At 35.6% G+C, this 16,289-nt stretch overlaps 2 protein-coding genes across 4 annotated transcripts; one reads left to right on the top strand and one right to left on the bottom strand.

Annotated features, from left to right (window-relative positions):
- Positions 1 to 1,119: 1,119 nt before the first annotated feature.
- Positions 1,120 to 8,389, top strand: LOC103840785 (mediator of RNA polymerase II transcription subunit 23). Of its 3 annotated transcripts, XM_033279330.1 has the most exons (21): positions 1,263 to 1,367; positions 1,439 to 1,482; positions 1,551 to 1,650; positions 1,722 to 2,570; positions 2,648 to 2,885; positions 2,966 to 3,183; positions 3,261 to 3,459; positions 3,534 to 3,808; positions 4,264 to 4,350; positions 4,457 to 4,551; positions 4,629 to 4,791; positions 4,869 to 5,285; positions 5,533 to 5,646; positions 5,727 to 5,852; positions 5,923 to 6,074; positions 6,217 to 6,457; positions 6,546 to 7,326; positions 7,417 to 7,598; positions 7,678 to 7,781; positions 7,920 to 8,150; positions 8,181 to 8,389. In XM_033279330.1, the coding sequence occupies exons 1-20, from the start codon at positions 1,263 to 1,265 to the stop codon at positions 8,122 to 8,124; spliced, it is 4,695 nt and encodes a 1,564-aa protein (XP_033135221.1). In that variant the 3' UTR covers positions 8,125 to 8,150; positions 8,181 to 8,389. The 3 variants fall into 3 exon arrangements, with proteins under 3 accessions (XP_009115550.1, XP_009115549.1, XP_033135221.1); XM_009117302.3 differs by having other exon boundaries at positions 1,120 to 1,367; positions 4,469 to 4,551; positions 7,920 to 8,389; XM_009117301.3 differs by having other exon boundaries at positions 1,121 to 1,367; positions 7,920 to 8,389.
- Positions 8,390 to 8,552: 163 nt separating this feature from the next.
- Positions 8,553 to 10,249, bottom strand: LOC103840784 (ubiquitin-conjugating enzyme E2 variant 1A). Its single transcript, XM_009117300.3, has 5 exons — positions 10,039 to 10,249; positions 9,740 to 9,879; positions 9,150 to 9,275; positions 8,946 to 9,072; positions 8,553 to 8,795 (listed from the first exon to the last, which is right to left on the bottom strand). Exons 1-5 carry the CDS (start codon positions 10,064 to 10,066, stop codon positions 8,740 to 8,742), a joined length of 477 nt encoding a protein of 158 aa, XP_009115548.1. The 5' UTR covers positions 10,067 to 10,249; the 3' UTR covers positions 8,553 to 8,739.
- Between the last annotated feature and the right edge of the window lie 6,040 nt (positions 10,250 to 16,289).

The raw sequence follows: 16,289 nt of genomic DNA, 5'->3' as shown, positions 1-16,289 counted from the left end.
CAAATCATTTAGGTATCTAGCACATGCATATGTTTGGGTTGGTGAAAGAATGTAGCAGAAGCCTATGCCGAGATTGATGTCTTTTCTGAGCTGTGATTTTTTTTTTGGTCAAACAAGTACTTGCATTAGTCTATGATAATAAGTCGATCAAGGCCCTGATCTTGCCAAAGAGTCAGCCTAAGAGTTTTCTAAACGATGAATAAAAACATAGGATAGTGGACAGGAGAGTGGCAGATTATTCAAGAAACGATTGAAAAACTTGGGAATCGGTTTAACTACAAAACAAAACTAGATTATTTTATTTGGTTTAAAATGATTTCTAACATTTTCTGCATCTTTGTTATATTTTGCTTAACTTAAATGTTTGTAGTTTCCCCTAACTACAAGATTATTGGTCATATACTCCAATCCATTTCACATGATTTATATTTTAGAATTTTCGGGTATAAAAAAAAATTTAAATTATACTCCCTTCATTCTTTAAAGATACATATTCTAGAGAAAAAAAATATTTTAAAAGATTCATTTTTTACATTTTCAATGCATGTTTTATTAACTAATTGCAAACTTCAAAAATTTTAATTGCATTAATTGATTTTTTTATTGGTTTAAAATTATGGAAAGAAGATAAACACAAAAAATTATGCAAATTTATGTGTTTTATTAAAATGTGTGAAAAAAATAGAATATAAATCTTTTGGGAACAAAGGGAATATTTTTTCATAAAATAACAAAAATATATATTTTATAGATTTTCACAAACCAAAATTTAAGAAACACAATCAATATTTTCAAATTCTAAAATTTACCTAATAAAAATGTATTGAAAATATAAAAAATACTCTCTCCGTTCCCAAAAATAAGATTTTCTATATTTTTAAGGTACTTTGTATAATTTTGAAAAAAATTAATTTTGAATATTTGAATTGATTAAATTTTATTGGTGGGTAGTTATTGGAAATTATATTAAAAATAAATTGTAAATATTTATTATATTTTTAATAAACGTGAAAATTCTAGAAAATCTTATTTTCCGAGGAGAGAATATGTTTTTATTTTTCTAAAAATAGATTATCACGGAAAAGAGGGATTAAGTTATAAGCAGTAGTTAGCGAAAGATGGAGAGTTTAGTTGACAAAAGCTTTGTTTCTTCTTTGTGTTCTGTTGAACATTCTTGTCACCAAAAAAAGAAGAAGAGAGATACCCGTTTAAACCCAAAACCTGAGAAAGATCACAAACGAACAAAGTGACAGAGAGAGCAAATGGATCAATCGCAGCGCATAGTCGCTGCTCCTTCATCTTCCCGATCGTACCAGTTCCATCCTGCTCGTGCTGCAATCGTTGATCTCCTCAACCTCTACCTAGGGGTACAATCTCTTCCTCCTATCTCCCACCTTCTCCAATTTCGCTTCTGATTTCACTTTTTCTTCTTTCACAGAGAGGAACCCGTCAAAATCCCGATGAACCCATACGAGATCCTCCGTAGGTTTCCACACATCCTTCAATTAGCAATCAATTTGACAAATAAAAATCTAATCTTTCTTGGACAGGAACAAATCACAGAAGCGTGTTCACGCTCCCGTTAGAGACTTACCACCTAGAAACGACCAATTCATTGCCGATTTCGAGAAGCTTCAGACCCAATTCAATGTAAAGCTTCCACCTTTTTTCATCTTAACATAATAGTTTTTTGCTAATACCCAACTCTCTTTTTTAATCAGGACCCGGATCAGTTACGGGCCATCACGGAGTCTGTTGTGATATCTATGGTCTTGCAGTGTAGCAATCACGCACCTAGGGCTGAGTTTCTTCTCTTCACCCTGCGTACATTGTGTAGAATTGGTTACGTTAACTGGGATAGCTTTTTACCTTCCCTTCTCTCTTCCGTCTCCGCTGCTGAGGCTTCACTAAGCCAAGCAGCAACTGCTGCTGCTACTTCTTCACAGTTTTTAGTTCCTGTTGGTGTTAGTTCAGGAAACGAATCAACTGCTTTCTCAAAATCTTTAGACAATGTGCAGCAGATTGATATGAGGAATAGCAGTCAACGAGTTAGAGCTGCAGCGGTGAACAGTCTGCGTCAGCTCAGCTGCAAGATCATCTTGATTGGCGTTGAGTTTAATCTCGAACCCACCACTCACGCCGAGATCTTCCAGTGTATGATGAGCTGGCTTGTGAACTGGGACAAGAGTGAGGACTCTCCCGGGAAGAGGTGGAGATCTGAGAAGAGTTTAGCTGAATGGTTGAGGAGCTGCTTGGAAGTGATTTGGCTGTTGGTAGATGTGGGCAAATCTAAGATTCCGTTTTATGAGTTGTTGCGGAGTGGTCTGCAGTTTGTTGAGAACATCCCTGATGACGAAGCCTTGTTCGCTCTTGTCATGGAGATACACCGGAGGAGAGATGCGATGGCCATGCACATGCTTATGTTGGACCAGCATCTTCACTGTCCGACGTTTGGTACTCATCGTATATCGTCCCAACCAACTGCTAATGTTTCGGCAGAAGCTGTGGCTCACCTTCGCTATTCTCCGATTACTTATCCAAGTGTGCTTGGCGAACCTTTATCTGGAGAGGTTAATAGTTTTTCGCAGCTTAGTTGTATAGGCAGACCATTTGTGTGTTTTAATCTTCTTTTTTTTTTAACTGGTAGGATTTGGCCATGTCTGTTCCACAAGGAAGCCTAGATTGGGAAAGAGCAGTGCGTTGCATTAAACATGCGATCCGCACTACTCCGTCGCCAGAATGGTGGAAGCGTGTTCTTGTTGTGACCCCTTGTTATAGGCCTTCTGCACAAGCGGGGCCCATCCCTGGTGCTGTTTTCACTTCTGAAATGATTTGTGAGGCAATCATTGACAGGATTGTTGAGCTTCTCAAGCTCACCAACTCAGGTAATGTTAAGAGTTGAGATACCACTATACTAGGATGATTGTTTTGGTATGAACTTTGGTATCTTCTTCTTTCTATGCAGATGCAAATTGCTGGCAAGAGTGGCTGGTTTTCTCAGATATCTTCTTTTTTCTAATCAAAAGTGGATGTACTGACTTTGTTGATTTTATCGATAAGTTGGTCTTACGCCTTAACGGTGATGATAACCATATTCTTCGAACGAATCATGTGACGTGGTTGCTTGCACAAATAATACGCGTGGAGCTTGTGATGACTGCTTTGAACTCCGATCCTAAAAAGGTCAGTCATTGCTCAATAGCATTGATCTTGTACTTCCTTTTTCTTTGAGCTTGACAACACAACTTCTACTCTATCAGGCGGAGACGACTAGGAAGATCTTATCATTTCACAGGGAAGATAGAACGGATCCCAATAACCCTCAGAGCGTGTTGCTTGACTTTGTAAGCAGCTGTCAGAATCTACGGATTTGGTCACTAAGTGCAACAACTAGGGCATACCTAAACAATGAACAGCTGTTGAAGGGGAAACAGATTGATGAGTGGTGGAGAAGCCAAGGTAGAGTAGATTACTGACAACTCCTTACCGATTATGAAAACTACTCCCTCTCTCAGTTATGTTTCTTGTTTCAGGAGAGCGGATGATGGATTATATGAATTTGGATGATAGGTCGATTGGCATGTTCTGGGTTGTCTCCTATACCATGGCGCAACCGGCGTGTGAAACGGTTATAAACTGGCTGTCGTCAGCTGGCGTGGCTGAGTTGTTGCCTGGAGTAACACCAAACGAGAGAACGATGATGATGCAGGAAGTGAGCCCGTTGCCCATGTCATTGTTATCTGGCTTTTCGATGAACCTGTGCTTGAAGTTGGCCCTTCAGATGGAAGAAGCCTTGTTTGTTAGCCAGGTTTGTTTACTACTTTGTCTCAAAATGTTAGGCTGTAGCAAGTGTGTTAGCTTTAATTTATATCTATAGCTATACAATTCACCAAGCTTTATTTAGTTTTAAAGTCTAAAGCCAAAAAAATAAAGAAATAGTTGTAGAAAGCTTTATTTTCTGTACTAAGCTGTAGGAAAGAATATTTGCTGTAGAAAATATTTTTTTTTATTTTCTTTCTCATTTAGTTTTTACGAATACATCAGATACAATTAAATCAAAAATTCGACTGACTAAATTCTACAGTAACATTTGGACAGCTACAATCCAACCAATCATCCACATTATATATGTTAAGTGATGCAGTGGTCTATGTTGCTTTACTTAGTGACCTGTTTTCTCCACGGTCGATTGTTCAGAAATGTTATAGTAGATTTTAAAATCCTAAGTAAAATGAATTTATGTCATATTAAAACATATGGCAGCTGGTTGTTCCTAGCATTGCAATGGTAGAGACATACACAAGATTGCTGCTCATTTCCCCTCACTCTATGTTCCGTTCGCATTTCACTGTAAGCTAGTTTGCTTCCTTCTGATTCTCTCATCATCTTGTATTTATTACTGTTTTTTTTTTTAGTTTATCACAAGCGATTCATGAGATTGCCTAACTTTCTGTAGCAAATTGCCCAGAGAAATGCTTCTCTGTTAAGCAAGCCTTCCGTGAGTTTGCTTGTTCTTGAGATTCTCAACTATCGTCTGCTTCCGTTATACAGGTAAAAAATGAACAAAAAAGTTCTCAAGTTGAAGTAGATCCTTCTATACTGACATCACTAAATGCACCTTTTTGCAGATACCAAGGAAAAAGCAAAAGTTTACTGTATGATGTTACTAAAATACTCTCTGCACTGAAAGCAAAACGTGGCGACCACCGTGTATTCAGACTAGCCGAAAATTTATGCATGAATCTCATTTTATCACTCAGAGACTTCTTTTCTGTAAAACGTGATCAAAAAGTAAGTGGGCGTGTGTGTGTGTGTCTTTTAAATTTGGTGTCAGGATTAATAATTGTTCTTATGTTACCTATCACTAGGGGCCCACTGACTTCACTGAAACATTAAGCCGCATAACCATCATGACTCTAGCCATCACGATCAAAACACGTGGCATCGCAGATGCTGATCACATGGTTTATCTGCAAACCATGTTGGAACAAGTACTGGCGACGAGCCAGCATACGTGGTCCGAGAAGACGCTGCGCCATTTCCCATCCCTTCTCCGTGACGCTTTGATCGGACGGGTAGACAAGAGGGGCCTATCGATTCAGGCGTGGCAACAGGCTGAAACAACTGTGTTGAACCAGTGCACGCAGCTTCTTTCGCCAGCTGCTGAACCCGCTTACGTCACAACGTACCTCAGTCACAGTTTTCCTCAACACCGTCAGTATCTATGTGCTGGTGCTTGTCTGCTTATGCAAGGCAACCCTGATAAGATCAACAGCGCAAATCTGGTATCTTTTGCTTAGTCTCTATCATGGTTCTAACAATCCTTCTAGGGGGCAACTCAGTTCTAGCCGAGATGATTTTATTAAACTCCGATTTATATGATTCAAATCGGTTTAAAATAGGTTTAAATTGATCTAAATCGGTTTAAAATAGTTACCACCTAGCAATTTTTTGAACCTTGGTCTCTATTCAAACTTGTGAACAGATTTTTATTTGATAGTGGTATGATTTTCTCTTGGAAACGATTATTAGGCACGGGTGCTGAGAGAGGTTACTCCTGACGAAGTCACTGCTAACATATACACTTTCGTAGATGTTTTGCTTCACAACGTTCATTTAGACCTTCAGCGAGGACACGGCTTGGAGGTTCCTCTTCTGTTTGTCTGAACAGCGTGACCTCACTTTTTTTTCCATCTTCTTACATTGCTTCTTAATATTTTTTTCAGGAGATTCTAAACAAGAACGATGCAAATCTTGCATTTTTCTTCTGGACACATGAAATGCTTCCTCTCGACATTTTTCTTGTAGCGCTCATTGACCGTGATGATGATCCGCACGCCTTGATAATTGCTGTATGTTCCTCATGCTTTTACCTGAAATAAGCGCAAAGATCATATTAAAGTTTACATTTTTTTCCTACAGAAAAGGATACTCGAAAGGCCAGAGCTTCTACAGAGGATTAATGTGTTCTGCGTAAACCGTGGGAATCCTGAGCACTGGCTTTGCACGCAGGTGTTCAAACGCAATGAACTCCAAAAGGCCCTTGGTAACCATCTTGCTTGGAAGGACAACAGGTAATAATGATGTGTCTTAGACCATTTCCATGAGAACTTGGCAAACTTGTGTGTGTTCGTGACATTTTTATGCCTTTTTTTGGCAATTTTCTGTCGCGTTCTGTTAAAATTTGGGATTGTTTTGATTGTGTTAAACCCCCAGGCATCCAACGTTCTTTGATGATATTGCGGCACGTTTGCTTCCAGTTATCCCGCTAGTAGTGTACAGGCTCATCGAGAACAATGCGATGGATGCAGCTGATAAAATTTTGACTGCATACTCGAATTTTCTGGCTTACCATCCTTTCAGATTCACGTTTGTTCGTGATATACTCGCCTATTTCTATGGTCATCTCCCCGGGCAACTTGTTGTGAAGATTCTCAGAGTGCTTGGTCTCAGCAAGGTAACTGAAAAATACCACCAATCTTTCTAGTGTGTTATCTCATTTCTTTATAGATCAGTGAGAAATCATTTTCCATTTTCTCCTGCAGATTCCATTCTCTGAATCATTCCCGCAGTACATCACCCACACCGGTCCTGCCACGTGCCCACCTTTGGATTACTTTGCCAACCTCCTACTTAACCTCGTAAACAACGTTATACCTCCACTCAGCAGCAGCAGCAGCAACTGTAGCTCCAGGTCTGGCTCAATGGCTGACATCTTAAACACCTCATCGAGACCTCCTCACGGTAAAACCCCAGGAGCATCCCAGCCCGGACCAGCGAACGCCTCCGAAGGACAGAAAGCATTCTACCAGATCCAGGATCCAGGAACCTACACGCAACTGGTTCTTGAAACGGCCGTGATCGAGATCCTCTCTCTTCCCGTCTCCCCCGCTCAGATCGTCTCTTCTCTTGTCCAGATCATCGTCAACATTCAGTCCACACTTATTCAATCCGGCAACGGGTTCCACGGTGCTGCAAACGGGGTTGGGCAGGGTTCGTCAGTACTGCCTACGTCTCCCTCGGGAGGGAGCACGGACTCCATGGGGGCAAGCAGGTCCAGTTGTATGAACACGGCGAGCTTTGTCTCTAGAAGCGGTTATACGTGCCAGCAGCTGTCGTGTCTGTTGATTCAGGCTTGCGGGCTTCTCTTGGCTCAGCTCCCTCCGGAGTTTCACACGCAGCTTTACGTGGAGGCTTCGCGTGTGACGAGGGAGACATGGTGGCTTAGTGACGGGAAGAGATCACAAGGTGAAGTGGACTCTGCTGTTGGTTATGCTCTGATGGATCCTACATGGGCTGCTCAGGATAACACCTCCACCGCCATAGGTAACAACACTATATAGCTTCTGAACTCTTAGGTGAATGTTTCTTTGTATTTTTTTGAACATGTTAGATTGTTGTGTCTTTTTTTTCTAGGAAATGTAGTCGCCTTGCTTCATGCTTTCTTCAGCAATCTCCCACAAGAATGGCTTGATGGCACGCATCTCATCATCAAGAACATCAGACCTGTAACATCTGTCGCAATGCTCAGAGTCGCGTTCCGTATAATGGGGCCACTTCTCCCGAGGCTTGCTAACGCACATGCACTCTTTAACAAGGTACTCTAATGAACCTCTGACTATATATTTCTTTATTGTCAAATTTTTTACTTTGCTATTCTTTTCTGTTTCTCAACAGACTCTAGCCCTTCTCTTAAGCACAATGGTGGATGTTTTCGGAAAGAACTCGCAGACACCGGTCCCTGTTGAAGCATCCCAGATTGCAGATCTAATTGATTTCCTGTAAGATTCTTCTTAATTACCATACCTATATATTCATTAGTCTCTTTATCCCAGTAACAATATAATTGTTCAAATGACTAACTGTGTAAGACTTTCTTTAATGGAGTTTCTTTTTGTGTCATTTTCTAACGGGTGCAGACACCATGTTGTTCACTATGAGGGACAAGGAGGAGCAGTCCAAAGTAGCAGCAAGCCGAGAGCAGACACTTTGGCATTAATCGGAAGAGCAGCAGATTCTCTCCGACCAGATGTACAACACCTTCTCTCTCACCTCAGAACCGATCCCAACTCGTCTATATATGCAGCTGCTCATCAGAATACCGCGAAGTCCAACACCTCTTAGAAAAATAAAATCAGAAAATATTGGTTGTATGACTTGTATCAATGGTGGATGCAAAGTTGGTAGAGCGATAGAAAGAAGCACCGAAGCTGATACATCTTGCAACTTATTCTCTGGTAAATTTGGTTTATGGTCACAACTAATTTTATGTGTACCTGTATATATTATCAATGATAACGTTTTGTTTATCATTGAAGCATGAGGCTGAGAAAGTGCAAGTCCACAACTGTTCTTATGTCACTATATATATCAACCATTTCTTCACACACACGGTACTATCAGTTAGAACCTATTTACTCAAACTTTCTATTTATTAACTAACAAAAGCAAAAACTAGTTCCCTTTTTCACAACAACTGGCGCATCTAAGCGGAGGATACTGTGAAATTACACCAGTTAATAGAACAACTTAGAACTCGTACACGAATTGAGAATTTAGAAGAGGGGAAGTTTATTAGGATAATTATCACCTGTTTTTGGTGGACATATATATATATATATAATCTCAAACAACACTACAACATTAAGTTGTAGGCAATTTCCAAAAGCTTCAAATGATGTTTTTATATACATTGTCCTTTATATTAATACAAATTGTTGACAGCCCCAACCTCTCTCTTCACATCACACAGCACTTGGCTGGTCCCTTTGGATCTGCCCTAGCTTCCTCGGTACCTGGATAAAAAATACTTTGGTTAGAAGCAAACAAGACTTATCATAAGCAAACACACACAGTCCAAAAAAAAACTAGCTATTGTCAAAGTTTGTCTTATCATAAAAGAATTGTAAACCGAGTTTGGTTCTGGTACTACAGAAATTACTTACCTTCCGGGGGCTGAGCTAACTTGCGGTTATGAGAAGTCATCATTTCTTTTTTCAGTTTAACCAGAATGTCCTCCATTGTGTATTCTCGCCGCCAGTTAGTGAGCATAGGGAAGAGACTCGGTTCAACCTGAGATCATACAATTCCTTGTTATAATAAGCTGACATACATATACAACACCAGCAATGAGATGTCACAGAGGTTACCACTCCAGTCTCAGGGTTAACGCAGGCCATGTTTATCGGGGTCTGGAACTTCACACTTGGTGGACTCTCTGGGTACTCCTTACCACAGAACAACTTCAGCTGGAAGATCTTCCCTTCGTATGCAGTCTGATATTTAGTCATATCAACAAACAAACATCATCACAATCTTCTCAAACCCAAAACAATTTATTTATTTATTTCTATCCACCCCTCAAAAGTGGTAAAGAAAATGTAGCTAAAAACCATTTGGAGTAAAGCGCGGTAAACTAAAATTAATGGATCATTTGCAGTAAAAGGTAATTACTTAAGGGCACAAAGACATTACCCAAAACATAGGGACAAAAAAGTAGAAAAAAAAGACATGATTTTTATTTTTGTTAGAACACTTAAAAAGCTTATCTTCTGCAAGTTATTTAAACTTTGCATCTTAATCACTCAAACAAAGAGAATGTAAACAAAGCTAATTACTTTAGGGCTTACCCAAAAACATGATTTTTAATTTTGTTAGAACACTAAAAAAAAAGCTAATCTTGTTATCATCTTAATTGAGAGAGAGAATGTAAAACAAGGGTTGTGAGGAGGGAGAATACATTATGAGGGCCGAGAATGGTGCCAGTCCAGGATTGCATATAGATATCATCAGCATCGTCCATTCCATAGCTCACCGTACCATCTCCGATACCTTTCTCACCTCTCTCTAGCTCTTCCAACAATCTAAAGTTCCTTGGCACTACACCCCCCAACAAATTCATCAATTAGAAAACCCATGTGCGTAATCAATGTTTTCGAGATCAGAAACGTGGATCCGGTCACATTCTGCTGATTAGGAAACCCTAGATCCCAAATTCAATAGCAATGATTAAAATGAAGAGGAACGGATCGGACTTACCAACGACCTTGGCTTCCTCCGAGCTCATCGTAGACGGAATCGAGATCAGAGAGAGAGAGAGAGAGTGTGTGTTGAAGTTTAGAAGAGAAAAGATTGGAAGATGGTGAAAAGTTTTTGGTCGTGTTTCTGGTTGAGGGGACTCCAATTATTACCCGGATCCAGGATCCGCTTCCATAACACTCGGATCTACGACTGTAGGAATTTTAAATTTTAATTTATTTATTTTTGGGTATCCATTATCTAATTTATAAGTATTTATTTATACATAAAATAACTTCTAAAACAACTTCAATATTGTATTATATTTTAAATTTTATTTTATTTGTGTTAGTATTATTTTTTGTTTTTTTACATTTTTTTAAGACATTTCGATTTGATATCCAAATTTTAAATATTCACGAACCATAGATTTATATTGGGATAATTAAAACATGGATCCGAATAGAGATTTGAATAACATCAAGGAGGTGTATTGAACCAAATATTTTAAAAGATTGTGAGATTTGATTAAAATTCCTTGTTATTCAAGTAGTGATTTAGATTTTTTTTTTTTTTTTAATCCTCTGTTATTCAATATGGAGTTTGTATAAAGTGATTAAACATCACTTGAAATCTCCTGTTATTCAATTAACAATTTATAAAATCTTTAGCAAATCCGGTGTTATTCAAAGGTAAATAGTATTTAGAAAAATAATTTTGTAAAGAAGATTTGAGAGTACTTTATTTTTAGTTAAAAACAACCCTTATAGAATAACATCTGTAGAGATGTTATTTGAGAGAATTGAAAGAAAAAAAACATTGCCTTGCCGTAAAAAAACCTACGACTCTTATCTCCAGGTTTCTCTAATTTAAAACTATGTGAAACTTGAACGTGTGATCTTATCACTTACACCTCGAATATTGATTCAATTGAAGAAAAGCCATCGTGGAGAACGGGACGGAGAGAGTGAAGGCGAGTTCGTGGATCTAGGTCGCAATTACTTCTTATAACTCTAGCTTTGTCCCCTTTTATCTCCAGAACCTGAAGAAACAACACCAGAGCCAGCCATAGATTGTAGAGAGACATGAAAACAACTAATCAAGAACCAAGATTGTCAAATACCTTTGGTCTAGAGTCAAGAGCACCACTGGACATTCCCACATCAACTCTCCATGTGCCGCAACATATTCACTAACAAGGAAAAAAGAACATATTTCATTACAGTTTTTCTACAGAATCTTCTATTTAAGATATTTGGGAGTGAGTTTAAAAAAGGAATCAGTTTACGCCTGATAACTGAGAGTATGTCCTACCACCATCGCCTTGGCACCAACAGCTTCAAGACAATTCAAGCTGATGATGATATAACAGTTTTCAGGACTGTGGTGACTCGAATTTAACTTGCCTGTTCAATTGATAGTCATCCTGATCAGAGGTCTCTCTTGAGTAAAGTATGCTCGAAACATAGTCATCCTGGTCAGAGGTCTCTCTCGTTAGTTTTGGCCTGTTCATTAAGTAACCTCAATAAGGAAAGTATTGCAATTTCATCAAGCCACGATCCATTATATCTCCTACCTTAACTACTTACTTACTGTAATTTCATGTATCAGTTTCACATTAGTTGGTACTTAGAAATGTGAAGTAGTGTGACTGTATAAGCCAAAACAGATTGATTGGAACAGGTTGCTTTCACGACAAGCATAGTATATTGTAATATATGTCAATGGCGAAGTTTGATTTCTTTATGCATATTCATAGTGATTAGGTAGATAAACCCGTAAGAAGAAAAATATATTGACCAAAACTAATATTTCATGTTTCAAATCACCTAAACAACTTTAAAATCTATACAAGGTATCTTATCAAATCACCTAAGATTTTTATTTGTATTTTTTAAATTTCATCAAAATCACCCAAATAACATCAAAACTCACCTAAATCCCATTAAAATTAAAACATCCTAAAAGCTTCCAAAACCCTTGGTTCCCCCCCCCCTCTCCCCCAAAATGTATGAAAATGTATTTTCATCAGTGCCGTGCGAAGGTTTTAGGGGGCCCGAGGCGAGTTAAAATTTTTTACATGATATCTTTTTTTGAAAATAGTTCTATTTAAATTAGAATTGTATAAAATATTTTTTTTGAAAAAACATATAAACATAACACTAAAAAGTTTTGATTTATTACCTAAACATTTTCTAAATTTTCTGCACCAGACTTTTATAAACTAAAAAATAAAATAATGATCAAAAGTAGGAATTAGTAATATAAAAACAAAAATACAAATTTTAAATTGAAATGTTAGTCGCTGTTAAAAAGCTAAATCTTAGCGTTTAAATTTAATACAATAAACTATATATTCAAAATATTATAATTTGTGAATCAAATTCTATAAATATATAAAATAAATCTAACTCATAACATATACAAAGATGAAAAATGTGGATCAACTATTTACAGTTAATTAGAAGTAGAATCTTTATAGTTGTACATAAAATATAGTAAAATTGATCATAAATTAGTTTTTTTAAAACAAAAGTCGAATTTAGAATCAAATAAAAATAAAAATCTAACTAAAAGAATACATTAATTACCATGTACTTTTTTTTTTTGTAATTAGGAGCCTTTAAAATTTTACAAAATTCGGGGGTCCTAGACAAATGCCTTTTTCATTAAGCTGTAAGCACGACTCTGATTTTCATCTATGCTGTAACTTGACGTGTAGAGTGAAAACTTTCATTGCAGCAATATTATTCTTGTTCTAAGACTATGGCAGAGAGAGTCTCCCAGCTACCTTGTAGAAAATTAACATTGTTTCTTTTAAAAATATAAATACTTAACCAAATGTGAAATCTTATGGAGATATTTATATGGAAGTGGGGATATCCCAGACTGCGAACATGTCATTTTGTTAATACATATCATGCTATTTATTGAACTGTTCAACAATTAATTGAGTATAGTTTCTCGTAACAAATTAAGTAACCAACACAAGAACGCAATATCCTACTATATAAAAGGGGCTAAATTAAAGCTCCCTAAACACTGCCACGTAGGCAAAAAAAATCTCCACCAATCATTCAGCCATGTCACTATCGGACTGGGTCTCACAAAATAAATGGGAACAGAGTTTTGTCACGGGCTGGTCCAACTTCTGAGTATCACTAAAAACCTATAAATTCACTCAGCCCACAGTTTTGTCACGGGCTGGTCCAACTCCTAAGTGTCACTAAAGATCTAGAAACTCACTCAGCCCACATCCCGTAACCCTTTGCTATGTCTCAAGAATACACTCAGCCTCCACCTTAAAGAATACTACTACTGTGTATATTGAATACAATACATTATTAGACTAGACTGATTTTTTTTTTTGAAAACAGTCTAGACTGATTTAGAAATAAGTTCTTATGCTTAAATAATATTAAAAAATCTAAATTATTACTTAGAAAAATATAGATGAATAAATAACTCATTTTACATAATGTTGACAAACATCATAAGTGCTCTGTATACAAATCAGTTGGAAAACACACATGTGAATCACAAAAGTCCAGAATCAAAGACAAATTCTCCAATCAATAACTCTCTCACAAATGACGTATCTTCACTTTTACCTATTAAAATCTTTGAATTTTAATTCAAACCAAACATATTTATTTAAAATAACAATATAATCTCGAAATTATATTCATTATTTTTTTGTATGTAATACCATTTTCTATAATAATTTTAAATTGCTTCATAAATTTATATAAAACCATTAAAAAAATTTTGATACAATTTTTTCACCATAGGACGGGCCAACCACTCTGGAGATTATAATGGAGACGTTTCTATTGACGTTTTTAATAACTAATTGCAAAAAATTATTAGTATTGATATATTAATTTAATGCTCTAATCCAAAACTCTAATAAAAAAAAGAAATTACATGTTTATCATTTTCATGGTACCACTTTTCATTTTTATCACCACTAAATAGACATTTTCAAAAATACATTCTTCATTAAGTGGCAAAATACTCTTATGCCATTGTTATTTATATATATAATAAATCATTATTTAAATAAAAAAAATTAAAAAATTAAAAATTAAAAATTAAAAATTAAAAAATTAAAAAATTTTAAAAAAATTTAAAAATTTAAAAACAATAGAAAAAAGTAAAAAAAAATTTATGTTTTCGAATTATACTTTTTCAAATTCGAACTTTTATATAATTTTTTTTTAAAAAAAAAAATTTCGAAATTTTTTTGAAATTTGTTTTTGAAATTTGTTTTTGAAAAAAGAAAATTATGTTTGAAACTATTTTTAAAAATATATTTTTTAAGTATTTATTTATATATTTACTATAATCCTAAATTTCAAATTCCAAAAACCATATCCCACCCCTCAACTCTAAACCCTAAGTCTAGATTAGTTAACTTTAAAGGTATAATTGTCTTTTATCCTTCATTAAAAGTGAGAGTAAAAGTGTGTAAACATGAAAAGTTGTACTATGAATGTGTTATTTGTGGTAATTTCCCATAAAACGAATATAAAAGCACATCATTATAATTGTTTGCAAATGTAGGTTTTCCTTTTATATAGTAGTGATGTTTTTTATTTAAAAATACAAATTATGGACCATTTTATACTGTCTATCATAAAATACTAATTCCACACACATACACTATAAAATTCGATGAAAATTGAAACCTACTAGCAAACCCACCAAAATAATAAAAAATAAACACTTCCAAATACTCATGCTTCGTCCTTTTTTTTTTAAAAAAAAAGGAAGTTGGGCAATAAAAAATAAAAAATAAACAAACAAACTATCTTCACTTCAAAAATCCAATTTTTTATAATTAAATTAAATTCTGTTCACTTCAAATACATATTCTTTAATTAAATTAAATTAAAGGAAAGAAATCCAATTTTTTTTAAAACAAACAAACTATAAGTTTATAACTACGCTCACTTCAAAAAATATAAAAAATATAAAAAAATTAATCCCATTGTTATGTGTGCAGATCATGCAGCCGAATATCACAATAACCGGAGCGACAACCTCGGACCGCAACCAATAATCATTAGGATCATTAGGATGTGGCCCATCACAAATCACAAAAACAAAAATGCTTTCTTAGGAACACCTTTCATTTATCTTGACATCCAGGTTTGTCTAAAAAATACTATGTTTTTATTATTCCAACTACATTTGAAATGATAACTTTAAACCACTCAACAGGAACAAAAAAATGTACCAACGGTTCGAAGAAGGGAAAATTTATCACATTAGATATTTTAATCTCCTTTCCAATAACCAACGGTACATGCTTACAGTTCAACCATACATAATCAATATCAATGAGACAACAATTATTACACAGAAAGAAAACATTCCACCAATACCTTCATGCATATTCCGGCCCCAAAGCTACCCTAGTTGATTAGCTTAGCAAGTGCAACCAATTTTCTCCCAGGTAAAAAAAACCATTGCATTATGTTTACATAGGTACTAACACTTTATTAAATAATATTTATTTTAAGCAATAAATATATAATACAATCATTATTTGTAAATCCAAAATGGTACGTCTAACTATCTGGAACAACAAGGCAGAAAATTTCAGGGAGCTAAATCGCATATCTACCAGAAAAAACTAAATTGTAATCATCACAAGTATCATTCCACGGTTACATGAAGGTAATAAACTAAACATAAAGTTTATGTCAAAATAAATGCTTACAAATAATTTACTTTTTCAGGGAAATTATCACTTACAACCACACCTGGATCGGGCTTTTACTTCGACACCGACATTGATATCATACAACGCTTCCAAAAGAGGAATAAACTGTTATCTTAAGCCTGATAACTAACGATACCATTAAATACTCAAAATTACTATTTTCTCTTACGAAAATTGATTGCTCAACACAATATATTATTCAAACTTACTGTTATTTAAAAAAGAGAAATCACCGCATCACATTCAAACCAAAATTCTATGGTTAAATCTACAACACACAAAATTAACAAACAACTTCTTAAACTAAAAAAACTACCAATCAAAAGTATAAATTTACTTAATTTGAACATGTTATCCGCGCGTAGCGCGGACACCGGATCTAGTCCTTATAAATAGAACTCGTAAGAAAACTACAACTAGTGAAAATAAGCAACCCATGATCTTTTGTTTATTCCAGACTGCGAACATGTCATTTTGTTAATACATATCATGCTATTTATTGAGTATTCACAAATATTTCAAATCCGAACATAATCTTTTG

The sequence above is a fragment of the Brassica rapa genome, chromosome A09 (assembly GCF_000309985.2).
Source record: "Brassica rapa cultivar Chiifu-401-42 chromosome A09, CAAS_Brap_v3.01, whole genome shotgun sequence".
Classification (NCBI taxonomy): Eukaryota; Viridiplantae; Streptophyta; class Magnoliopsida; order Brassicales; family Brassicaceae; genus Brassica; species Brassica rapa.
Note: the sequence above shows the minus strand (reverse complement) of the source record. Positions and strands in the feature narration are given on the sequence as shown.